The 26,387-nt window shown below is 50.5% G+C and overlaps 1 protein-coding gene across 2 annotated transcripts in view; it reads left to right on the top strand.

Annotated features, from left to right (window-relative positions):
* PBX3 (PBX homeobox 3) overlaps nt 1-24,923 on the top strand; it is a 114,149-nt gene extending 89,226 nt beyond the window's left edge. Inside the window, exons 3-9 of one of the 2 annotated variants that reach the window (XM_074608199.1) lie at nt 2,696-2,937; nt 8,796-8,986; nt 11,148-11,283; nt 17,930-18,095; nt 19,381-19,493; nt 20,295-20,384; nt 23,346-24,923. In XM_074608199.1, coding sequence (XP_074464300.1) covers nt 2,696-2,937; nt 8,796-8,986; nt 11,148-11,283; nt 17,930-18,095; nt 19,381-19,493; nt 20,295-20,384; nt 23,346-23,438 — 1,031 coding nt within the window. In that variant the 3' untranslated portion in view covers nt 23,439-24,923. The remainder of the gene's footprint in view (nt 1-2,695; nt 2,938-8,795; nt 8,987-11,147; nt 11,284-17,929; nt 18,096-19,380; nt 19,494-20,294; nt 20,385-23,345) is intronic. The other variant, XM_074608200.1, reaches the window with a different exon arrangement.
* The last annotated feature ends 1,464 nt before the right edge of the window (nt 24,924-26,387 follow it).

The following is a 26,387-nucleotide window of genomic DNA, read 5'->3' as shown; positions in this document are numbered from 1 at the left end:
ATGAACACAATATGCCAGCCCCTCTGTCACCGGCTGCCGAGATATGCATTAGGGTTGCATGTGAGACACCTTAGTGTCTTCGTCATTGTCCTTATCTGCTGAATTTCCTCCTCTTGTGCTTCAGGGCCTCTCACCGGCTCCTTCAGTCTCCAGTGCAGCCATCAGCTTTTGCATTTAAGCCTTGGGGAACGCTTGCTGTCCTTCGTCAGATTTATACAAGGAGGACTGGGGATTGTGAATATTATTTAAGAGTGGGTGGATAGTGTCATTTTGGACAAAGCCCTTTAATCTTTGGCCTGTTCGTGGAAGTAAATGATGCAGAAATAGCAGCAATTGTACCAAATTATTCCACTGCAGATTTTGGCCTGGCATCTCGCAGCATCAGGGGCGCAGTGTGGGGCTGCTACCATGATATTGCTACCGCGATACTGGGAGGGTGGATGGGCTCGTAGCAGAAATGGAGCTGGAGAAAAGCAGCTGGAATAGAGCACAGGAAACGCGGACTGAGAAACGGTCCAGAAGCAAAAGGAAGAAACAACTGCAGAAATCATTCGTGAGAAGGGAACGGGAGCTGGAACGGATTAAAAGCAGAACGTTGTTAAACATGCTGATACCAGAGCAGAGGAGGAATAAGATAAACAGGAGGAACGGCTCACCAGAACAGCACAGAAAAATTGCCCCCCTGTTAGCAGCACTGGCCCAGGAGCTGCGCCAAGAGCAAGGGCAGCGAGTGCGGGGGGGAAGGAGGGGGTGAGGGACAGAGCGGGTCCGCACAGCTGGGGTGGGCGCAGGGCTCCCTCGGCCAGGGACCACCCCCCTCCTGCCGCGGGGACCCCCGCATCTGCATCGCCCGCCCTGGCCACGTGCTCGGGCAGCAGCACGTGTGGCCGCAGCCGGGACAGGGCTGTCCCCGATGCCTGTGTGCCAGCCCAGGGGCCGCCGGGACGATGCGTTGTGTTGTGAAACCACGCTCGGCTGTGGACCTCTGAACAGGCAACAGAAATAATTTAAAGAGATGATGAGACATTTTTATTATTCCCATGAAATTATATGGAATTATAGTTTTAAATGAAGTGACAGGTTTAAAATGTGTATTTTAGAGCGAAATTAATGCTGTGCTTTCTTGAGCCTGGAAGGTTGGCCGGTCAGGGGGTCATCTCCCGCTGTGCGTGGGGTTTAGGACACTGAGGGTGAAATCTGTTTGCACGGGAGCGGCTGCTGTTCCCGGCCAGCACAGAGACCGGCGTGGCTGGTGCTCAGCTGTGGACGGTGCTGCCACGTCTGGCGCAGCCCCTCCGGAGCCCGCAGCGCTGCGAGGAGTGGGGACGTGCGCCCGCGCAAACAGGCGGGTGCCAACGGCAGACCCCCGGGACCCGCTCTATCCAGAGCTCCAATACCTGCTCTTAAACAGATGTAAAGAGGTTAATTGGGCTGGGATGCACCTGGTTGCGTTACATCTCCAATGGAAATGTTGATTCAAGAAGCCACGGCTCTAGTGATTTTTGTACTGCTGTAATTATTTTTAAACTTTCTTTTCGGCACCGTTGATAACAGCTTGGCACTCTGCCTGCATGACCTGATTAAACTTACAAATTGTCAGCCTTGATCTATAGGACGCAGATGAGACTGCTGACTGAGCATCGCTTTGGAAATTCTGGATTTAAAACAAAAATTAGATTTAAAATGTTGTTCCCAACTATACAGTGCAAGAGCACTGGCAATTTTAGACACATACTTGGTATCCTGGCATTGCGATAGCAACCAAATTCCTGCACGGCCCAGGGAGGCTGAATTCCTTGCCGTCTGTCCCCAGTCTGGGAGCAGAGATGCTGCCCTGCAGGGGAGCGGGGCGGCCCTGGGCACCCCGATCCTGCCCCGGCCCTTCCCGAGGCGATGCTCCCTGTTCTGTCTCCTCTGTTTTCCTTCTCCTGTGTGAAATTTCAGCTCCACCTGTGTGGAGCCAGAGGCCGTGGGGACGCATGGAAGTGGCTGCATCCATTCGTGCCAGCGGGAGCGGCAGCACCTCCAGCTTTTTGCCTGAAGTCTCCTGTAGCTGAGGAGCAAGTTGAGGAGCTCTTTCCCCAGGCATTTTAAACCAACGCTTGGACCTTGTAGGAGGGGTTGGAATCCAGTAGTACAAGTGTTCGTAAGAGAACATGGTGCTTAGATCCATTTGGAAGGAAATGAGAAGGAAATCAATTATTTCCAAATAAATAATGCACTTACTTTCACCACACAGTCGTGCATCAAAGTGATATAATGTACAGGGTAACGCCAGCCTTGCGTAGATTTAGCTCTGTCTTGGAAAACAACCGGAAGGCGTATGTCTCTGTACTCACGCGAATACTCCTTTAATACTTACAATGAGGTGTTTAAAGATTCTGCAGGGTCCTTTAAAAGCCTCCCGAAGACGTTCCTGCTCTGTATGGGAACCGAGAGGGTCCTACGGCACCGCCGTCACCCTGCGGCACCTGCCTGGGCCGCGGTTCCCTGGGGCCTGCCCCGGAGGAGGGTGCCCGTTGGGGGACCGCGGCAGGGATGGAGGAAGGGCCGTGGGCAGGTCCGGTCCCCACGGCCCCGTGGGCAGAGGGCTCTGCAGCAGGGCTCCTCGCAGGCGTGCAGCGAGCGGGCAGCGGCCGGGCAGATGCAAGAAATACTGACTGTGTTTTCTCTTGTTCTCTCTTTTCTGCCCAAGGTTTGAGCATCCGAGGAGCCCAGGAGGAAGACCCTCCCGATCCCCAGCTAATGAGACTAGACAATATGCTTCTGGCAGAAGGAGTCTCAGGTCCGGAGAAAGGTGGGGGATCGGCGGCAGCAGCTGCAGCCGCAGCAGCCTCTGGAGGGTCTTCAGATAACTCTATTGAACACTCAGATTACAGAGCCAAATTGACCCAGATCAGACAAATCTATCACACAGAGCTGGAGAAATATGAACAGGTCAGACATCAGCCTCTCAGTTGTACGTGTACCTGCTGCTGCTTCCTCCGCACCTCCGCTTGCCAGCGCCCGCCGCTGCCCAGGCTCCGGACCACGTCCCTTCCTCCCCTTCCCCGCCCCCTCCCCTAAAGAGCCATGATGCTGCGGGAGTCCGTCGGGCTTCCAGGAGCCGCTCGCTGGACCCAGGACGCATGTCTTGCATGCCTGAGTGTTTTCTGTTGTCTGTAACTGCATAAAAGGAACACCCGGGCCCATGTTTCCCAGAGAGGCAGAGAGGAGAGTTGTCTGTCACTCGGTGCCGCTTTCGTGCCCCATGCTGTGGTGTCGCAGCTGGGTCCGGTGCGTCAGGGAGCACAGGCAGGCGAGGGCCGTGCTGGCAATCTCAGCCCGCGGGCTCCGGTGCAAGGCTCGGCCGCGGCGCGTCGGCCATAGCCGTTTGGAAGGGAGCGGGTGGTGAGGCGCCGGCACAGCGCCTGGCCCAGGCTTGGGGGCTTGCCACTTCGGGTAGGAAATATGGAAACCCCGGTTCTGTTGGACACCGGCGCTCGGTGTCTTTGTTTGGAGTGAAGAGCTTGCCGCAGAGACCGCGGGGTTTACATTCACTGCTGGGATCTGGTGACCCGCCACGTTTGCCATGCTGGTGGCACCGGCTGTGGTTGCGGCGTGGTGCCGGCTGGTGCCAGGCGAAGCGTGGCTCCTGCTGGCAGGGTGGGGGCTGAACCGCCCGGGTTCCCTGTGATCTGCAGGAGAGACCGCTCTGCCTCCTCTCTTTTCTGGTTTTGCAATGAACAATGGCATCAAAGTAGACGGGGGAGGGAAGAATGGCACAAGACCCCTGGCCCTCGCAAGCCTCAAGCGATGTCTTCATTTTCGCCTCCCAGAGGTGCCCTAATAAAGCTTGTAAACCCTGAGCCTAATCAGCTCAGCGAACCTCATCAGCTGGTGGTTTCCCGAGCTGAGCCGGGGAAGTCCTGCACTTGCCCCCAGCCCATCACGGCAAAGCATCAGGCTGTGCAGACCAAAACCACAAAAGAGATGTGGAAGCAGAGATAAAACCACTGGAAACCACGAGGGCGAGGAGAAGAGCTCTCGGTGCTGCCCGGCTCCTTCCCCAGCCCTGCGCTCTGCCGTGGCACGCGTCCCCTCCCTCCTCGCCAGCGTAGAGCGGGGCCTGGTGCCTTGATAACTTTTTATTTTAGTTTCCCTGTTTTTTGTGTGAAGACCCTCTGAAAGGTCTCCTGCTCTTTGCTTTGCTTTTTTCTGCCACCAGAAGCAAAGGCATGGTCTGTGACAGGCCGACGGGTGCCGACCGGGCGCCAGCAGTGGGTGGAAGCAATGGGGTGGTGGGGAGGGGTGTGGGGCACCCACCCCGCCAGCTGTGGGGGGATGGCGCCCGCCGGCACAGGCCGTGCAGCATCCTGCTGCAGAGGCTGGCGTGAGGCCGGCGTGGTTCAGGTGCCGGCGGCACTGCCTGGTCTGTGCCGCCTCTTTCACTGTGTTCTTCAAGTGGTGAACAAATAACGGAGTAAAGAACTGACAGGGGCTTTGTGCAAATCTCCTCTTCTCCCTCAAACGAACCCCCCTGCACGCTCCAAGGACCCCAAATGTCCTGCGCGGACCCTTGGGCTCTGCCGGCAGCGTGGGGCGCAGCGTGCAGCCCGTGGCGCTGAGGTGGAGACGGCCGCGGGATTAAGGAGCACTCCCCAGCAGGAGCGCGTCTGATGAAACCACGGGGATGCAAGCTGGAGGCACATCTGAGGCCAAAGCAACTGCAGGTCGGTGCTTGCAGCTGTTTCCTGGCAAGTGTCCTTTGACTCTAATAAGTTTAATGATGTGGGGGAAGCGGTAGCATTTTTAGCCCTGTAGCTCCATTTACAAAGGTTTCGGCTGAAATGTCACAGCCATCCGTCCACACCACGGGAAACTTTGGAGGATGCTCAAGTGCTGCTAGGAGAAGGAGAGAGAGGTGGAGCTGATTGGAAACATGTACGCTTCCCTGTTGCTCCTGACACCCAGCGACGTCTGCTCTACAGAACTACGATAATTTCCCCAGCCTTGCAGCAAACTGTCTCCTGCCGGTTTGTCTCAAGGCAGCCGAGAGGCAGCCGGGACTTTGCATCTGCCTCCAGCGCTGCAGGTTCTGGAGAGGCAAGTCCCTGCTGCAGCCGGGGAGCAGCTCGGCCCCGTGCAGGGCACCTACCCGGGCAGGGGGGGCAGCTCGGCCCCGTGCAGGGCACCTGCCTGGGCAGGGGGGGCAGCTCGGTCCCATGCAGGGCACCTGTCTGGGCAGGGGGGGCAGCTCGGTCCCATGCAGGGCACCTGCCCGGGGAAGGGGGAGCAGCTCCTGCCATCTCTCTCCTGGCGCAGGCGTTGCTGCCGCAGTCGGCAGCAGGAACCAGAGCATCTTCCCGGAGATGCTTTCCAGGCAGAGTTTGATCCTGACGTTTGTTGCCAGTTAGGGGAATGCACTCGGGGAAAAAAAAAAAAAGAAGAAAAAAAAAAAAAAGAGAGAGAGAAATGGAAAGTGTGTCACGCCATCACACAGCTCTCCCTCGCCCTGCGCCGGGAGAAATGGCCGTACACAGGCAGCTCCTTCCATAATTTACAGCTCCTATAATAGAGATGACATATTGAAAGCTATCTTCTATAATTACACTGAAATACATTTTTTGCTGTAGGCAAAAGTACTGTAAGGGTCCCAGGCCTCCCGGAGCAGCTGGGAACATGCTCCCTGAGTTCACAGATGTCTTCTGAATTCCCCCCAAACCGAGGTGAAGTGTGGTTGCTCGGCAGACCCCAGCGGCCCCACGGAGCTGAGCCCTGGCTGGTGCCCGCCCCTGAAGACTGTTTTGGGCCATTTCCTTTCTTTTTCTTGCGCTCGTCTGAGGAGTCTTGATGAAGCATTAAGGCCAGCAGGAGCATCCCCGCTCCTACAAGGTTTCTGAGCAGGTTAACAAGGCCATCACTTATAACCTGACATTATTAATAATGTCTCGGGCACCAAGCAGAGGCCTGAAAAATAGTACTGAAAAAGGGATCAAGTAGCTCGGACGCTATAAATAAACAAGAGAAAACAAGACAAAGCATCAGAGTCTTCTGAGCTTACTTCCACTCTGCTGCACTGAAGTAGCTCTGCAGATGGGAGGTGCTGGTGAAGATAAATTAAAACCAAGCCCTCTAAGTAGCTGTAACCAAACTAAGTCTCATCAAGCAACTCAAGTAAATTGAGGGAAAGATTTTTGCTTCTTGAAAGCGAGAAACTCACTTTAGCTTTGAAACATGCAATTTCTGATACTCGATTTGTGGAGAAATATTTCTCATAGAAAAGACATATCTGGAAATATTTTTAACGCAACAGTTGCCATTTTTACTGTACTTTAAAATTGAATTCCCCAGATCTGCAAACAAGGGGGCACGTGACAAGCTGTGGGCCTGAAATGTGCTTTCAGTGCCAAATACTTGGATTCAGCCATATCTTTAGGACAGTCAGAGCTGCTCTCTTGTCTCGGGGAGGGAGCTGCTACATTCCGCTGCCTACATTACCTGCCTCTCTGCATCATTTACCAGACGAGCCAAAGATGGTGCTTTTGCCATCGGTCGGATGGCTGAACCCAAGGCTTTGCACGCTAGGGTTGTCCCGGCAGCTCAGCAGATGACACGCAGGATGGACGCAGCGAGGCCGGGGGCTGCCACGCTTCCCCGGGGGCTGGGAGCTGCTCCCGCGCCGGGCAGGCGAGCTGCTGCGCCGGGGCTGCCATCACACCGGCCAAATCTTTGGGATGGGAGAAGGAGAAACGGGTCACCTGGGACGACTCCTGTCTCCCTGGGTGAGAGGAGGGTGGCTGGGGTGCTCGGGGCAGCGTCCCCGTCCCTTTGGCGTGGCGACAGGGGATGGCGGCTGGTCACCTCCGCGGGCTTTGCCGCCTGAAATGTCAAAAGAAAGAAAATATGCAAACAGGAAGCGAGGATGAGAAGTACAGAACTCCTTAACCTGGAGCTCAGAAAGTCTTGAGAAGGGCAGGGAGCAGCGGCTGGCAGGAGGAGCCGCCGCGTCCGCGCCGGCGTGGAGTTGCGGTGAGCTGGCACAGCCTCTGCGGCACCGTGACCTCGGTGTGCGCGGTGGTGGCAGGCGAAGGGCCCCTGCACCGAGGCTCAGCGAGCCTCGCCAGAGCTGCCTCCAAACGGGTGCTGCAAGGATGTAAATTAGCCTGTAATTTACTTTCAGTAGTGTAAAGAAAAAAAAATCACTTTGCCTGAAGTGTATGCATCTTTCTTAAGGGTGTACCCAGATTTTAATTATCTAAATGTAAATACTTAACGAATTTTACTTAGAGTAATGAGCTAAAGTGCACACTACATAAATGAGATGTTCTAATTAATCATGTATGAACTACTGGTTTAAAGAAAAGCTATGTGAATTCTGCGAATGTTGGGCTATTGCCAAATTGCTAATCAGCATTTGCATTCATAGATGGCTTCACTTAATAAGTTGTGAGACGTTCAGCAAATGTTATAGGAAATTATGAGTTTTTAGATGCATAAACTTTTCACTTTTAACTCTTTCCCTCGCACAATCTATTCAAATGCAGGAGAATCCCTGAAAACGTAGTTGTCAGAGAAATTACGTAGATATTTTTCACCCTGGCTTTAGAGGAAAAGGGGAGCTAGAGTCAAACAGATACGCAACGTATGTGCTCTGGACGAGATACTCGCAGTGTTTCCTCCGCGTGATTTACTGGCTGCTGAGCATCGTGCTCATTGCCCGTTACATTAGATGCACGAGAGTGAAATCCTTTGGCCTTATTTGGCTGCAATCGCAGCCCAGCGGCGCGTTGCGATGGCTGGCCCTTGTGCAGCCCAGACCTCCCGCAGAGGCATCAGCCTTGCGTCCCTCCACCTTCGCCTGGAATGGGCTCGGGAGCAGGGAGCAGTTTCCCTTGCACCGCTCGCAGGCCCCGTGGAGGCCAGCGTGGCGCCCGGCCCCTCTGCTGTCCCCAGGGCTCCGTCAGGATGGGGGTAGGTTAGTGCTCGATATGTGCTGGAGTACCGGGCTGGCCCCTGGGAAGGGATTAGCCCCGTGGCTGCCACGCAGCTCTGCCTGGCAAACAGCAGTCCCGGGGTTTGTTTTTGAACGAGATAAGGGAGACATAAATCAGCCGAGTTGGTGGCAGCTTCCAGCCGGCGTGGGGAAAGTCGGGATGCCAGTGTGACAGCCGCCTGGTCATGCGGAGGCTCGGATCAGGTGGCGTCTGTTGATGATGCAGCCTGGAGAAGTTTATATCATCGTGTCCGTTTGCACAGCCTGGGACTGATAATTGATGGCTCCTCGTGTCTTCCCTCCTCCAGCGCCTCGGCGGCGCGGTGCGGGCCAGGCTCGGGCACGGCTTTGCTGAAACCCACTCTCTAAGGGGACGCAGAAGGGTCTGGAGCTCCTGACCTGCTGCGGGGTGTTATCCCTGCCAGCTGCCTGCCTGGGGTCGGCAGGTCGCAGGACATGCAGCCCTTCCCAGTTGTGCTCCTTCAGCCGCTGAGCGTGTGCTGGTCCCCACTCGCATCCTTCTGCCCGCAGCCATCACACGTGCCCACCCCGACCTCTCCTCTCCACTGTGGCTCGGCTGGGGCCGCAGGGACACAGCCTGCTCTGGGAGGGATGAGCGTGGAAGGAGCTGTGCCGCGGTCGCTCGGCTCCCCTGGCTGCTGCAGGACCGTCCCGGCTCTCCCAGCCCCATGTGCGGAGGAGACGGGGCAACGCAAGGGTCCCCAGCCCCCTGGTGCTGCCTTCCCCCTGCAGACAGGCCTGAGCTTCTGTCCTTGTGGGGCAGCACAAAACAATTTCTAAACCTCTCCTTCCTTCGCAGGCATGTAATGAATTTACCACACATGTGATGAACCTTCTCAGAGAACAGAGCCGGACACGTCCCATTTCTCCCAAGGAGATTGAAAGGATGGTGGGCATCATTCATCGAAAATTCAGCTCCATCCAGATGCAACTCAAACAAAGTACTTGTGAAGCAGTAATGATTTTAAGATCAAGGTTCCTCGATGCCAGGTAAGGCAGAGGCGAGCGCCCCCCGCCCTTTCTGGAGGTGGGGAAGGGGCAATTGCTGGGCAGCCCAGAGAGAGCCTGGCCCTGCTGGGAGCTGTGTCCCTGTGTGGGCAGGGACCCGCTGGGAGAGGCTGCTCTGCCCCCGACACAGCCGGGACCCTCGTCCTTCAGCCAGTGGCTGCCGTGAAGGGGGTTTCCTTCAGAGAGCTTTCACAGACACCAGAGACTTTTCTACCTATTGTAGTGCAGAGACTAGGCTTGTTCACCCGATGGTGGCTTGTTCACCCTGCCTATGTGGAAGTCACATAGGATTCGTGCAAAGGGCTGTTTCGTCACCCTGGCAGTTATTTAAATGGCTGCCGGTACCGATGTCTCGCAGCATAAGGCCAGCCTTGCAAAACACTGACCCCGTAATGAAGAGCTAAGTTCTCTGGGAGGGACGTGCCCATGGGCTGCGGCTGGCACTGAGTGAGCAGCTGCGTGCCCGAGGAAAGAAAGGCGACGATGCTTCCGAAAGCCAGATCTGCTGGCCCATCTCCCAACAAGCTGTCGCCTGACTGGGGTGCAGGAGAAGGCAGCACCTTCTGAACCGCTCACAGCCAGCGCACGTGTCCCTTTGACACCCCTGTCGCTGCCGGAGCTCAGCACCCATCCCACAGCCCACCAGCGTCAAACAGGCTGTGCTTTCTGCTGGCTGCGAGGAAGCTGGCGGACAGGGATTAGGAGGAAGTTTGCAGGCAGAGCCAGATTTCTTTGGAAGCCCCGATGAGGTGGGGTGTCAGTCCCCAGCCCCATCCCTTTCGCAGGAGCCTGGCAGCCGGCAGGGCAGGGAGGAGCAGCAGGCACCACGCAGAGCCTCCCCTCAGCAGCCAGCTCCTGCTTCACACCTGAAAGCTGTGAGGAGCTAAACAAGAGCAAAATAATTTTATTAACAAGGAGGTCACTGGCAGGTGTGGCAAATTAGGGTAATTACAAACAGTTGGAGGAAATGTCTATGGAGAGCTCCAGTAACTGCAAAAGGTAAAGCTCGCAGATGCACATTTTAAAGTGATTTCTTTAAAAAGGAGGAAGGTAAATAAGGCAAAATGAGCGGAAGCACAGTAATGAGATAAACATAGCTCTAGGGAGAGAGTCTGCTGCTCCAGGATACAGCGTAGTTAGCAGCATCGTGATACTGCTGGAAGAGAGCGCTGGGGATTGCCGCTCGGCTGCCTGCTGGCCTCGGGCGCAGGCAGTTTGATTGCAACCAGCCCTGAGGGGAAGGGAGCTCCGAAGGAACTGCTTAACCGGTGCTTTCCAGAGGATGTTCTGGGGAGAAGGAGTGTAGCCGATGTCGGCTCGGAAGGCAGGCACCACAGCTGTGCAGATGCTGCCGCTGTAACTGGCGCAGGGAGTGCGCAGCAGCGGGCTGGCTGCGGCCATGCCGGAGGGGCTGCGCCGCTGGGATGGCTGGAGCACGTGCCGGGCGGCGTGCTCCGGAGAGGCTTCACCCTGTGGCAGGGCTGCGGGGCTGCACACCTCAGTACCCGTCCCATGTGGTGCGAGAGCCTGGGCCTGGCTCGGCCCGCGGCAGGAGGGGCTGCAGATGGGTCTCCTTCGCAAAGCCCTGAGAGCCGCTTGCTCGCAGAAGCCAATTAGCTCAGCGAGGGCTCCGTAAGGACACGGCAGCGAGGCCACCCGTCCTCTGCTGTGCTCAGCCCAGGCACCTGCGCAGAAGCCCCAGCTGACCTGCCGCTAAAGGGAAAGAGGTTCGTTAGGCCGCTGTCAGCACGGAGCGATTGGGCAGCCGGGAGGCACGGGCTCGGGGGTGGAGGTGCTGCGGGCAGGCTGCCAGCTCAGCGCCCTGCCTCGCGTTTTGCTTCGGCGTGTTTTCTGCCACCGCACACAACATGGTCTATGCACCCGTGGGATGAAACCCCACGGAGAGGCAGATCCCTGCGTGGCCAGATGTGCGTGTTGCAGCCTGGCACCCGCTCTGCACAGTGCCCAGAGCCCCGGTGGAGGGCGGCCCCAACGGGATCAGGGTACCGAGGCGCTGCTGTTGCGTTGCTGTGTGCTGCAGCATGGACATGTGAAACAAGGGTCACTTCCACCCCAGCTGACCCTGCTGGAGACCTGTTTGCATTGGGAAGAACAGCCATGGTTTTGTTTTTTTTTGTTTCAGACGGAAAAGGCGTAACTTCAGTAAACAAGCCACAGAAATCTTGAACGAGTATTTTTACTCCCACCTCAGTAACCCCTACCCCAGTGAAGAAGCCAAAGAAGAGCTGGCAAAGAAATGCAGCATCACAGTATCACAGGTAAGCAGCGGGTCGCGGCCCTCGTTCTTCTGCTCCCCGGGCAGTGTGTCAACCTCCCTGTTCCCCGCAAGACTGCCGTCTGCTCCGGGCTCTGGGATGTGCTTCCAACGGAGGGATGTGATGTGGAGAAGGTCCCTCCCCAACAGACCTTTGTAATCCCTTCGGATTTGCATTATTGACCCTGATGAAGTTCAGCAGGGTGAGGGAACGTGACTGAGCTCCGCAGGAAAGGCAGCACGCCTGCGGGTGGCGGGGACTGTGCTGGGCTAAAGAGAGGGTGCGTACACAGATGAAAGTAGAAATAAAAAGGCTATAAGCTTAGCACCCTGCTTCACGTCAGCTTTCTCTCTGTGCAGTCAATAAGAGTCCTTGCTGACCCTTACTGTCTGTTATGAATTCATTACAACTTACTGTTATTTCGGAGGAAGGCCAGTTTATTGACAAACATATAATCTTTCTCTATAGACCAGAATTTCTTTGGTTGCTTGAAGTTGTTTTTCTAAGCCAGCCAAAAATTCAGCCTCTTGATACACTGAAGGGACACAAGTGGCTTCTCTGCAACAAAAATGTATTAGGCAGATTTGCTCCTTTTATCATGTATAACAGATGTTACTGTGAAGTTAATGCAAGAAACCAGCATCTCCCCAATCAGAAACGTGCACTGTCGTTGGCTACGGCTGCTTTCTGTATAGACCAAAGTGTATTCACAGCTCTGGGCTGGTGTCTCGCAGCGATGATCAGGCCGATGGCGCCGCTCCATTGAGCTTTCCTTCACCTTCCCTTCACCAGATAGTTTAAAAAGCAAAATAACACTTTACGCTTCCTGTGGCCTGTACATTTGATAGAAAAACAGATTATTCCCGCAGCAGATAAGGCTCATACAGCTTGGGAAAGGTCACACTTGGGTGGCAGGGAAGGCTCACCAGCGGTTTCCAAGTCTTCCAGCCACCCCGTTGCGAGGGCCGGTGTGCCATCTCCTCCCAGCTCCATCAGCTCCGCTTATCAATATTTCAGGTCCTTTAGAGGAACAATGCCTGCAGCGAATGTGTTAACTATTAATGATTGCAGGCTGCAGTATTGGCATTATTAGCAACGCAACCTTTAGCTTTATAATTAAGACCTGAGTTGAGATTTACTTTATAGGTCTCCTTTGAATGCATGAAAAATTCAGGCGCTTTATTGAAGACTTTCAAATGAAGGGCCGGCCAGCTGCCCCAGATTTGATATTACTTAATTGACTTTGGGTGCACCCTCAGTACAAACCCCAGCAAAACTGCCCTGTGGCATGAGAGGCCAGTGGACACCTGTGCATGCCTTGCTCTTTCCTTGCTCGTTCCTCGGCACACAGCAGGTACCATGCTCTGAGCTGGGTGGGAAGCGCCTGTGCCTGGTGCCAGGGGAAGGTAAGGGCTGGAGATGGGGACAGTTTCTCCCAGTCCACTTATGAGTGCCTGTGGTGAAGAGCAGGAATTTTTATGGGTAAATTCAGCACCAAACTCGTTCCTTCTCCCATTGCTCCTTCATCACTGTCAGTATCACGCGAGCGACTGCAGCCCCAGCAGGTACAGGGGCAGCCCTGGTGGCCTCTGGGCACCTCTTCTGTGTCACACACATCCCCGTGGCTGCTGTGGATGCCTGGAACCAGCCAAAGAGCCTGAGAGCACATGAGTACCTGGGCATCTGCAGCCCTACATCTTGCTGCTGGTTTCAGTCCTCTTGGCACGAGATGGTTTATAGCAATTCCTCCAGTAAGTGATGTCCAAAAATCTCCCCCGCGCAAGCCGAGGCAGCTGCTGTGTAGTTGAGAGGCAACACCATCAACACCAACTTGGAGAAACCGAAAGTTCTTTGGCTCTACTGGCAAAATGTACTTGGGAGAGATGACATGGTAGAGCACACAGCAGAAACAGTGGTTTCTGTCCACTCAGTGGACGGTGAATTGTGCCTGGCGGAGGAGGAGTTAGTGATCCCGCAGAGTGGACGGATAAAAAGCTAGATCTAGATAAGGCTGAAGTGACTGAAGGAAATGAGATGGAACATTTGAGAAGCCATAACTGATTGCTTCTAGTGCTAATAGATCTGATTTCTTTCTTAATTGGTTGTTTGATAAGATTTAATGTATATGTTGTAGAATGAAATAAAAAGCAGGCAGATGGTCCAAAAATGTAGCAGCAGCAGCGAGCCTGTGACATGAATATAGGTTTGTCTCTTTAATATTTGATATGAGCATGAATTAGTTGTTTCTTGAATCCATTAGGAAGCCTGGGTGAGTGATGGGAGTAGCTGCATTGCGTCCTCTGTAGCACTGCCTGCAGCATTCTTAGCTTTGCAGGGTGGCATTTTCCAGCCCGGAGCAAGGGCAGCACTGACCACCCGACCTGGGCACCGACTGCCAGAGGAGCGCGTTTGGGGCCATGGCCGGAGCTTTACTCTGGCAAGATGTTATAAATGGCTAGGAAAACCTCTGGATGGTGGGAAAGCCTGAAAATGGGGCAATGGGAGAGGAGCGTGTACGTGAGAGAGGGAGTGCCTGTGATCATCTGGTTGCTTAAGTTCCTGATAGATCTGCTGTCACAGGCAGAAAATGTGAATACTATGGATATCCTAATCTTTGATTTTTCAAAGGCACTTCCAAAGGCCGCACAGCGGGACTGTGGGGTTAGTTGGTATTTACTAGGTCAAACTGGGCTGGAGTTGTCTTTCTTTGTACTGAAAAATGTATATATTTTTGAGGCCATCTAGCAGAAAAGCTCTGAGCAAGCACTGTAAAATAGCCCAGTGCACGCTGCTGGGGTGGTTGGCAGCAGAAGTCAGAGGATGCAATCCAGAAATCAGGGGTGAATTGAGCAGTCATTTAAAACACTGGCAGGAGTAGCATCGCATGGGATAAGCAATGGCATCCAAGCGAGTGACTGAGCTACACCTTGCACAGGGCTTTTATGAAAAATCTCTGAGCGCACGTATTTCCTGCCTCGCCCAGGAGTCCCTCAGACATCGCCGTGCCTGGCACCGTGCCCCGCTTACCTCCCATGCTGCAAACGCCCCAGAGGTGCAAAGAGCTGGAAAATGAAAGAAAAGAATGTTAACGGATGGCTTTCCAAACTCCTGGAGGTTGTGGTTCATCTTCGATGAAGAGGCTTTGTCCTTGTTGTGGCTGAGCCCGGCTTCCCCTGTAGCCTCTCCTAACGATGATCCAAGGTGTTTCTTTCTTGTACTGTCAGGGCCTTGTAAATGCTGGGGGCAGATTCATGGCAGAATGTTTTCTCCCTCAAACACTTAATTAGTGAGTGTTTTGGGTTGCCCTCCCCCCAGATTAAGCAGCTCACTGGAAATCTTGCTGCCATAGCACTTTACTGAGCTGCAAAGAAAATTGTCTCCCGGAATCATTTAGTTGCAGATGGGAGATAGATGGTTTCAGTTTTGATATTGGTGTTTAAAATAATACGTAGAGAAGGTTTTTCAAGAAAAGCATAAAGACAAACTGTTTATTAAGATGAACACCTCGCACAATTTCATTTTTAAGAGTACGGAAAAGGTAATTCTAAGGGGGAAAAAATGTCCTTAAGAGAGAACATCGTCGGCTGTAATTTAGAGCTACCCGATCAGCACGTGTTCGAGGGAGATAAACTGTATCATCTGTTCTCCCCTTACCATGGCTGCGAGGCTGATGTTTTATACTTTTGCAGATGAGCCGCTTTCAGGGTGTCATGAACAACTATCAGTCCATCATGTGGGCTAGAGAAAGGGCACAGTCATTGCTGAAAGCGTGTCAGTGGATTACAGCAATAAAATTTTTCACTGCTTCAAACAAAAGAAGGATGTGGCTGACGAGGGAATATATTTAAAATTCTTGTAAAGAAAGAATGCAGAAGCTGGTTTTCAACACTCCTCCTGCCCCTGCTTCTTCTGAGTCTGTTTCTGTGAGCGGATTGACAGGGGTGGCTGTGGGATGTGTGGGCTCTTACCCCTTGACTTCATATGGGAAGCAAGGAAAAAAAAAAAAAAAAAAGATGCGAGCTTAATTAAATAGTTTCTAGAGGTAAAATTCTTAGTTTTAGATCATGCACCATAATTGTGCCACATCGATTTAAAAAAGTTTCCATTTTGTGCCATTTGATTAGGTGTGGAACATAAACTGTGTGCTACAAACACCTGGAAACAGAATGGAAAAATTTCCCTGATCCATAAACATGTAGTTCACTAATTTCAGCAGTGATGCTCTCGCGTCAGCTGCGTCTTTTGCAGAACGAGCCCTGATTTATCCCATGAAATCATCCAGTGCGGAGACACGAGACAGGCCTGCCCCATCCCAAATCCCACATTAGGCATCTTGATGATTTAAGTAATAATTTATTGTCTTTTTATTTAACATTGCAATTAACATGATAAATAAGAGCAACAGTATTGTTTGAAATGTAATATACAATTAAGCCCAATTAATTAATTGGCCTTCAATGATCAGGAGGAGAAAGATGTTCATTGTTTTTTTATGTGAAGAGATAGTTTGTTTTAATGAAAAATGTGTTGTGAAGCAGCTCGCGATGGAGGCAACTTTCATTTTTAGGGTGAGCGCGGGGCTGGGCGAGGAGCCAGGGTGCCGCGGCTCCTCCTGGTCCCAGTGCTGACTGGGGACAGCCCAGCACCAGCATCCCGGCCCTCCCCTGGGACCGGGATGGTGCCAGCGGCAAGGGCAGGGTGAGGTGTGAGGAGAAGCTGCAGGCAGCCAGCACAGCCCCACAGGAAAAATGCCACGGTGGCAAATCCTGCCCGGCACAGCCTCCGCTCGAGCCCCGTTTGGGACATGTCCAGCCACCCGTGTCGGCCGTGCACGCCTGGCTGCGGCCGGGGCCCCGGCGTCCCCGGGCCATGGCAGGCTCTGCTGCAGCCCATCACGGATGTGTTTCATGGAAGAGCAGAGAGACCTTCGGCCGGAAGGCAAAGGGACCTGGGCGGTGACTGCGTTACCCCAGAGGGATGCCGTGGATTCTCGGGCAGCTGTGGCAGCCCCAGATGCCGTGCTCTGATGGTGCACAGGGCACACGCTTTAGTATCAGAAATAGTTTAACATTTCTGGATATTCATTTAGATGTGGTATGCGGGTTAAACATAACGTACGATCGCTGCTCCTCTCATTGCTTCCAATTAAACCTTGCTTGTTAGTTTAACCTCTAGGTAATCCCATCAAACAATTGATGTCAAGGAAACACTGCCCACAGTGGCTCTGGATGAGTGGCCATTAATTTTAATTGCCTTGATATTAAAGATTAAGAAGTATTGGGACTAGCAGAATGGAAACGATCTGATGTCAAGCAAATCCACTCGTTGAGGCTTCCCCAGGCTGCTGGTGATATTAAAATTTTACTGTGAGAATTAAATAAACCTTTATTAGTGATGGCTGTTGTTTGATTGGTCCAGGGGCGTGCATAAACAGAGGGGTCTCGCACACATCCGTGGACAATACAGTTGATGTACAGAGATTCCTCAATTATGAAACTGTTAATAAAGCATAATCTGATTGTCCACAATAATTATTTGCTAGGTTTCATTAATGTATTATTGCTTCTGTGACTGACAAGGTAATATTAAGTGCAATATATAGAATACGGTGGAGTATTATCTAGGGAACAGAATATATAAGGTACCTTTGATATTACTGTTAAAAGCTAGAGGCTTTTCATTAATTGTGTTTAAACAAAAGCTATGCTACATAAAATACAGCCGGATTTGTCTCCTGCCTGCAGCAGGGTGCCTTACTGGGCGCTGTAGTGGAGCACGGGGGTGTGAGAGGTGCTGCAGAGCTGCCGCGGCTTGTGGCCGGGCACAGCTGTGGGCCCCCAGCCCCTGCCTCGCCCCGTGCCGGGCGGCTGGGCGATAACTGCCTGCATTACTGCTGGTCCCTCCCCTCTGTGTTGTTGCAGATGCTTTCGTGTCTCAGCAGCCTTGGCCGTCGTCTATGTTACGCACTGCGTTTGTTGTTCAGGAGCTCTGTTACAGCAGCTGAAGTTAAACAAAGCCACTGAGAAAGATTGTATGAACTTTTCTGAGCGGCTCCAGCCATGACCTCTGCGTGGGTTAATAGCTGGTGCCCCGTGAGCCATCTTGGCTTCACTACAGTATCTTCAAAGGGAGATGACAAAGTGACTTTTCAGCCATTATTGATTTATATGATTCCTTTCATTTTCAGCCGACCAAACATGATTCTATGAGTGGGCTGCCAGGGTTGTTCCAGCCCAAAAATAAAGAACAATTGCTCTCACTCCTTGCTTGCCCTCACTCAACCAGACCTTGGTCCCCTTTGAGCAGCTTTGGGGGTCTTGCACTGATTTCATTGACAAATGGCTCATAGTAGTGGGAGACAATGCTGTACTAAACGCTACAGCAAGCTCCACAATGTGTGTCGTCATCAAAGAGTCACCCCTCATGCATCAGTTTGCCAACAGAGAAGCAGAGCCAGATCACGCTCATATCCATAGTAATATTTAACTGATCCTCGGTTACTGCTTAGTTAACTGGAGTACCCAGCAGAGGGGGGTTGGGGGCTGGGACGCATGTATTTGCTGGACCAAACATGACATCTCAAAGTGATCTTGCATTGCTGGGTCAAGCGCTTTGTGTCCTTCACCCTTCACATGTCTCTCCACTGCAGGTGTCCAACTGGTTTGGCAATAAGAGAATCAGGTACAAGAAGAACATCGGGAAGTTCCAGGAAGAAGCCAATCTCTACGCAGCAAAGACGGCTGTGACCGCAGCACACGCCGTGGCTGCGGCCGTCCAGAACAACCAGACAAACTCCCCCACCACACCAAACTCTGGTACGTACCCGGCCCGTGCGTTAAAGCATCCCGAAGGGTGGTCTGTAAAGGAAGACCCTGGATGGCGCCCTAGTGAGTTCGGTGGGGCTGAGAAGGCTGCAGCTCCCTAGCAGACCTAATCGCGGCACAGGGAGTGGTACCAAGGCCATGGAACTCCAGGCCGGACCGCAGCAAGGGCTCAGCACTGCCATAGGTGGTCCCAGTGGCTTCGGCGGCAAAGCTCCCGCGGCCTCACGAGGCAACAGAGTGGGGCCCACGTAATTCCTGCAGTGGTAACGTCTGCCTGGCTTGGGCTTCTGGCAGCTTCTTTGTTTCCATAGCTATTTTAAGCTTTTTCTCATTCGATGAAAATAACATAAAATGAGGCAGAGCTCCAAGTATGTTTTTGTAGAACTGTTAAATTTATTGTCAAGATAAGAACAAAATAGAGGAATATTTTAGCATGCACTAATTAGAATTTAAACTCTGGGTTGCTTGAAATGGAGTTGATATTATATATAGAAATCTAAGGATGCAACTTTTATTTTGGAGTTGCTCTACCACATGTTCTTCTGCAGTATTTAAAAATTGTCTCGCTAGCAAGTTGTTGACATTTTGCAAATCTAAGCATTAAATTAGTAGAGGAGTTTGTAGAGGAAGTAACTTTTTTGGGCTCCAGAGGCAAAGGTTTCCACGAAACACAGATGTGTTGGACACTATTTACAGCGAAATTTTGCTGTGACTTAGTTGTAGACAACTTTTAAAGGGTATAAAGATCCATGGGGGAAAAAAACTTTAATCAAAAGAAAGTAAGAAAAAGGTTCCTCCTCTGACGGTAATAAATCGGCTAATTAGAAATTGCCAGCCATTTCCTTTTGAAAGAGACATTAAGCACAGACTCAAAATGAGTTTTTCTCCGAGTGTTTGGTGATAGCATCTCACGATGAAGCAATCCACCGGAGGAAAGCTCTCAACATGAAAACCCATTGTTGTACGGGCTGCTCTTCCACAGGGAGAAGCTGACCTGGGTCGCACGGGGCTTCCAGGCTTCCCAGCGTAGCGCTCCCGGGCGGCAGCCGGTGCGGTGGCGAGAGCCGGCAGCAGTCCCCGGCGGGATGCGCTGAGCCTGTGGGCGGGGGGCCGGCAGCCCGAGCTTGCCCTGTGCCGGGGCCGGCAGCTTTCCCTCTGCTGTGCGCTGCCTCTCCTTCTCCTCTCCTGTCGTCTTCTCCTTCCCCTGCCCTCAGGTCTCTGGGGTTATATATTTGCAGCTCTCTGTTATTCAGCTACCTAACTCTTTCCTTTCCAGGTTCTTCTGGTTCTTTTAACCTCCCAAATTCTGGGGACATGTTCATGAACATGCAGAGTCTGAATGGGGATTCTTACCAGGGGTCCCAAGTCGGAGCCAATGTGCAGTCACAGGTAGGAGAAATGCCCCAAAGTAGGGCCTTTCTAGCAGGGTAGGGTTTGGGCTAAAAATTCCACCTTACTCTGGCTCTATTAAATGGTCTGTGCCTCGCTGCAGAGTGGAGGCTGCATATTTCTGAATGTGACCTATTCTTACCCCAGCATTGAATTTCACAAATATAAAGGAAAGAGTGATTTTTTTCTGATTGAAATTTTAAGCTTTGTGAATGCATTCGGCTCTGGCTTGAGCTCATGGAATGGGATTGGGTGCGTCTGACTTCCATGGACACTGTTAATCCAGTGAATTTTCTTTCTTTTTTCCTTTTCTTTTTTTTTCTTTTTTAAAAGCATCTTTCGTTCATTTATTGGACAAGCTTTTATTTAGTTATTTATTTATTTAAACATCAGAACACATCTAACTGAGCTATTAAAATACAACTCATTCTCAGTCACTTTTCCAGACAGGGCTAACTCCATGTTTTATATGCAGTATATATGCCATAATCTCTTCCCATACATGCAAGCACATACAGACGTATAAATATGCACAGCACTTTGCTGCAGACACTTAAGAAGGACCTACAGGATGCACTGCTGTGAGGAAGTTGTTGTTTGGCTGGTGTGAGAAGCAAAGATGTATGGTTTTTAACATGCAAGGATTTGTTGAAATTCTGCCAGTCATTCTTGATTGATAAATTTGCCTTTCATAGAAGATGCTAAACCCTTTTGGCTCACATAATTCAAAATGTTGCCTATTGTAAGTGATGATGTTTTAATAGATTTGGAATGATGAATTTTGTTTCCCTTTACTTTAAGGTGGATACCCTGCGTCATGTTATCAATCAGACGGGAGGATACAATGATGGCTTGGGAGGAAATTCACTGTACAGTCCACATAATTTAAACGTGAGTACCCAGGGGAACAGTAGTTTGGAGAGCCATAAGCACGGTGTCAGGTAAATGCAGTCATTAATACATGTATTAATTACTCTTGCAATAGCATTTTTAATACCGCATCTTTGGGGATGAACCGCAGAATAGCCCTTGGTACAGCTATGAGTCTTGTTAACGTAAGACGAGAGAAATTCCTAGAACCGTGACTATAAGTGATTTGAATTTTTATATTTTTCAGCCTTATGAGTTAGAAAGTAATAGCCTTGGAGAGAAGGCTCTTGTTCTTCGCACAGAGATGGTCCAATAACTCCGTGCTTGTGTTTGTTGTTGCCTGCAATCAGACACCAGGCCTGTGCTTTTGATATACTTTTAGCCATTTCAAGGGTGCACATTTTTCCTGTGTTTGAGAAGTACTTTTGGCCTTGTTACTCCGAACGGGAGAGAGTAGTAAGTCTGGCAAACAGATGCTAGTAAATTGAGGGATTATAGGCTTGATGGTGATAGGTGCTAAATGTCCTGCCTCGCGCTGTAAGCGATGAGATCTGACAGTGCTCAGACCCTCGCAGGCTGGACCCCGTAGCCTGCACACGAGGCGCCAGGATAAATAAACACAGAGATCTATTCTTCTGTCGGTGTGAAAGCCTGGGATGAAATACCACCCACAGCAGCAGCCTCTGTGGCGAGGGCTCCACGGCAGATCTTCTTCATCCTTCATTTCCAGCTTGCTTCTCTCATTTACAACTTCAACAATTAATGCTTAAGTTTTTTTTTTAATGTTTCATATTTGCTTGAGAGGTGACTCTCATTTGTTTTCCTTCATATTCATGGACTTTAAAATGACTGTAGAGAATTCCCTGTCTGGCAACCGTCTCCCCCATCCCCGGGGCCGCCCCGGCTCCACGACCCGCTGTGGATCGGGGTGCGGGTGCTGGGCAGTGGCAGGAGCCCGCAGAGAGGGCGGCTGCGGGGAAACGGGGAGACCCAGGGTGAGATACTGCAGCCACAGGGAATGGGAGGTTTTTCCCCCTTTTTGGGCTTCCACTTGCCGTGAGAGTAAATATTAATGATTTAAAATGTGATTGAAGATGTTCAATTGTAAAGGGAAAAAAGTACCATTAAATACTCAAATCTTTTACATTTGAAATGTCAAATCTTTCTTTTTGGGTTTATAAATAACTCATAATAACCCACAACAAACCATATAAAAAGCCTTTTAGTTGCATTTCTCCTTTTTCATTTAAGTGTTTTGAAATGCTTCAGAGAATTTGCGATATCCTTATCAACATGATAAAATATGAAACTGTGATTGCCTGCAGCATTTTACAGACATGAATTCCATCTTCACTGATGAGGCCTGATAAGGCGCTGTTGTATAATACAGTGCATAATCTCAAACCACCAGAGTAAGGATTAATTTATTTGAAAAAAAGAATGCTTGCTGACAACCTCTCCTCCAGCTGCCAAGCTGAGTAAAAATATTGTACATTTGTTGTTTATAAATTTGGATAAAAGAGGAATGATGTTTACTTCAGATGGAATATCTTTAGACTCATATCTGCACAAGAGTTTTTCTTTCTCTAAGTAGATTCTCATATCTTTAAAAAATAAAAAAAGCAGCAATGCTTCTGCATTTGGAGCAGGATTTTGTATGTTTTCAGTCTGCATCTGAACAGCTGGGTATTTTAAAGCGGGTAGTGATGTGATTGCAGGTTGGTGTTGCCCTTAATTTTACTTAAGCCAAACCCAAACCTTTGAATTTGTCAGGATAAGAGCTCCTCTGTTTGCTGTTTTTCATCTGCAAAGGAGATAATTACTGAGGCTTCTTTCTCCTCCCGTGGAAGCCATAAAGCGTTTCCTTTTGTCATGACAGATGAGCGATTTTTTGTCATGTACAATCGAGCCAGGCGGGGTGCGGGGGTTCGAGGGCCGGGCAGGCCCCACGCGACGCCATGGCTCCCCCCTGCCCCTTCTTCCCGGGAGAGCACGGTGATACTGCAGCCCGTGCTGCCCGGCCGGGCCACTGATCGTTTTGGTAACGAAGCACGTCATAAACACATTAGCATAGGCTAACCTTTCCCTGCCGGGAAGCGGCCCTGCCAAGGCCGGGGGCGCCGGCAGCCGGGGCCGGGGCGGCCCTCGCGGGCTGTGTGGAGAGGCCTCCCCGTCACTTCCACTCAGCGTCCCCCAACTCACGAGCCCTGCGCCTCCCTCTTCTTGACTGACATAAAAATATGTAGCGACAAGCTGTCTGCCACAGCAGAAATTTGATCAGACATTGATTTCAGCAATTGCCTCGATCGGCCGAGACATAAGGCAAATTTGTTCCTGAGCGCTGCTCCGGCTGATGCAGGTCTGACGCGGTGAGGGCCGGCGGCGCGCGGACACGGAGCAGCATCCCAGACAGGGGCTGCGTTTAGAGATAATTGGAAAACCGATCTGAGCAGCCCCTTTCCGCCTCGCAGCCCTACGTTTGTGCGCTGGCGGACGGGATTGCAGGGACCCGGCTCAGCGGGTGGAGCAGCTCGATGGAGGGCTCTGCCAGGCAGAGGAAGGCGATTCCAAACTTTGGGAGGCGAGGGGAGATGAGGGAGTTAAACATGGGTTGCCCCAGACTCGTCTTCTGAGGGGGAAAAGCTGAAGTGTCGGCTGAAAGGATGTTCTTCATTAAAGCGCGGATGGTCTTTGCAGAAATCCCAAAGTCCTAATTGCTGCTTGCATCTGGCGAAACGGCCTCTGATCTCTCGGGCTGCCTCTGCGCTGAAGGCTCGGCGGTGCGGCAGAGCGTGCTGTCGGCATCCCTCGCCTAACGCCTGCTGCTTTTTCCTTTCGCAAATTCTGCAGCCAGAGGGAGTGCAGGAAAATCCTTCCCAGAGCATCTCCTCCCAAACCCCGGGCTTGCCAGTCTGATACTTTCAGTGTATGGTATAATTAATATGCGTAATTGTATCAATTGAATTGTTTTTCCCTTTTCAGGCTAATGGAGGCTGGCAGGACGCAACTACTCCATCTTCTGTGACTTCCCCTACAGAAGGGCCGGGAAGTGTGCACTCTGATACCTCTAACTAATCTCCTAGCAACACTTTTTCCCTGAGCTGAGATGCCTTGATTAGCGCATTCAGAGTCACAGGAGAAAAAGGAAAGAGTTTTTTTGTAGCCAACCACCTACAGCTTTACTGTAAAACCTTGTCTTATTAGAAAACTTGGTAAATCTGTTTTTTAAAGGTATCATAATCATTTGTATTTATACTTAAAACACACAATGTTAAAAAGCACTTTATCCAATTAGGCCAAGATTTAGCATTGTTTATAGCCCTGTAACTATTTTATCATAATTTATTATCAGCAGTTTTAACGATGTTGGTCTAACAGTTGCCAATTACTTGGCCTTAAGGGTAAAAGTACAGGACAAGCTTAACCTCAATAGCAAGAGCAGACACAAAGAAACACCTCACCTAAATTTAACTTCGTGCATATTTCCATGGAGAGTCGAAATGAATTGCAGACTTTGATTGTGTTTAATCTTTTCATATCTCTTATAGAGTTGGAATAAAAAGAGCTGTTCGGTTATTTTGGTTAACAATGGCTGTGTTTAAGAATCCTTATTCGTCACATTTTTGTTGTGATCTATTGTCTTACAAATTAGATTGGAAACCAGGAGCATCTTTTCTTGCTAAAACAACCCGGACCCCGCGTCTCCTCTCTGTGTTTCGACACCGGCCATAGGGTGTTCTTAGGAGATGAAGACACTTGCTGCTGATCTCTGTGAAAGCCAAGACCCGGGGTTTTACAGTACGAGCTAGGTGCTGCACACGCCTGCCAAGACTCGTTACCTCTTCTTGGCAGCAAACCACAAACAAACAAACAAAGGAAAAAAGCAAAGGAAAAAGCACCATCATATGGAGTGTTGTACATAGTGTAGCAAAAGAGTATTTATACATCTCACCAATCAAACACAGCTTTATTACCTCATGCGAACTCATACAAACCAATAGACTTTCAACATGTTCTGTAGCTTAGAGTGCTCACTTACTACCTCTGAACGATACTCACGCTGTAGTTTGTCTCTTTCTTATCTTTTTGCATCTTGTAATTAACTCTTTGTTTCCCCATGAGATGTAATGTACATTGTAATCTTTTCAAAGAATCAGGGTTGCATTGGCAACTTTTAAAGAAGCGGAAGTGGAAACATGGGGTCTTAGGTTTAACACAAAACAGTGAAACTGTTGTAAATACTGAGAAACATTTTGAATGTTCTTCATCTTGTTACTAATCCACGCAAAAACCAACAACTAATTGTAATGCATACAGACTTCAGTATTCAGTACTGTATATTTCCCCCTGTGTAACAGGGGGCCCTTTCTTTCTCTCTTTTGTATTGTATGCGATTCTGAAACTGATTGAGTCATGAAAATAATTTGTGGCAGTGATTCTAATGTATTAAACCGTTTCGTGTTACTTTCTAACTGGATTACACCCTGGATTGAAAAGTCTTCCTCGTGGTAGTTATATGTAGTTTCAAACATGAATAAACTTTTTGCTTTAATGATCAAACGTTGACGTAATTTCTTCCTGCTCAGTTTAAGTCAGACCTAGGAGATGAGTAGGCCACCAGAAGTGCAAGCTGTCACGAAGCAGGAGCTGAGCATTTCTTTAAATACCAGTAGGTCGTTGTGCCCTCTTGCCTGGAGAAGGTTGGAAATCCTGGGAGAGGTGCGTCCTGGCAGGAGCAGGAGCAGGAGCAGGAGCAGGAGCAGTGCCTGCAGGGCAGAGGCTTCCCGCCCGCAGGCTGCCCCCGCCAGCCCCTGCCTCCGCTTCCACCCGGCTCTGCTCGGGAGCAAAAATTCAAGTGGAGGCAAAGGAAGGGGACTGTCCTTTAGATGAGTTTAAAAATCATCATCATATTCACTCTTAATTACCATCTTTATTTAACATTAACTTTGGAACTACAGCCTCAGCTAGCAAGTATAATCTGATTATAAAAATATTTTTCTTTATTAAAAAAACTTTTTTGGAAGGACGTATATATATAAATGCTAATTTTAAATCTTTTTAATAAAGTAAAGGTCAATAACAGGTAATAGCCTATTTACCATATCTCAAGGAAATTGACTCACAGGAAATCAAATTAACGTTAATCACTTGCAGCAAATGGTCTTTGATAAATATAACTACTTACTCCTCGGGTTAGTGTAGCTAGGCAGGAGGAGGGCGAGCGCTCACTACCAGCCCGCGCGCGGCTGAGCCCAGGCCACCTGTGCTCCCAGGAGCCGCCTGCCCATCACCGGTCCTTTCCACTCAGCTGTTCAAGCCTTTAGCTGTTGTTTTGGTGACTAAACGATTATTTGCATGATTCAATTGGATTGTGGGTCAGCTTTTCTTATCAACAATTCTTGTATCAGGTTATTTTGTAAAATACCTTTGTTTACCCGGTCTCAGCCCCAGGACCGCGGCCGCTCTCTTCTCCCTCCACTTCCCGCGTGCCCTCGAGCACCAGTTACTGCTTCTGCTCGTGTTTCGGAGCAGACACATCTTCTCGATCAGTTTTAGAATTGAACATTGCTTCTTTCACTACAGGTGGTGCATTTAAACAAATAAGTAAATAACTAGACGTGCATTGCAAAGCCTTCATTATCAGTTAACGAGAGTTGGGGCAGATGGGGACCGTGGACTTCCGAAGACTTCTGTATGCGGAGGACAAAGCACTGAATGATTTGCATTTGCTAATGGAGCTCCCCAAGTCCACACGCTCGGTGTTTATGCTCCAGCTCAATGGAAACAGTATTTTAAATGTAAAGTGTGTCAGTGGAGGCGTAGGCAGCGTAATGAACACACAGACGTCCCTCATCTTGATCACATCTCCGCTGGCCACAGGCAAGGACCTGTCACACACTGAGGAGGTTCATAGGAAGGCCATCAACAACCTTTGGGCCGCACTTGCATGCCCCGCGCCCGCTGGGCATCATTAGCGTGCTTCTTTACAGCATTAAGGCTTTGGGTCCCTTTGAATTACAAGTG

This window comes from Larus michahellis, chromosome 15, assembly GCF_964199755.1.
Source record: "Larus michahellis chromosome 15, bLarMic1.1, whole genome shotgun sequence".
In the NCBI taxonomy this organism is placed as follows: Eukaryota; Metazoa; Chordata; class Aves; order Charadriiformes; family Laridae; genus Larus; species Larus michahellis.
This window is presented reverse-complemented; position numbering and strand designations above follow the sequence as displayed.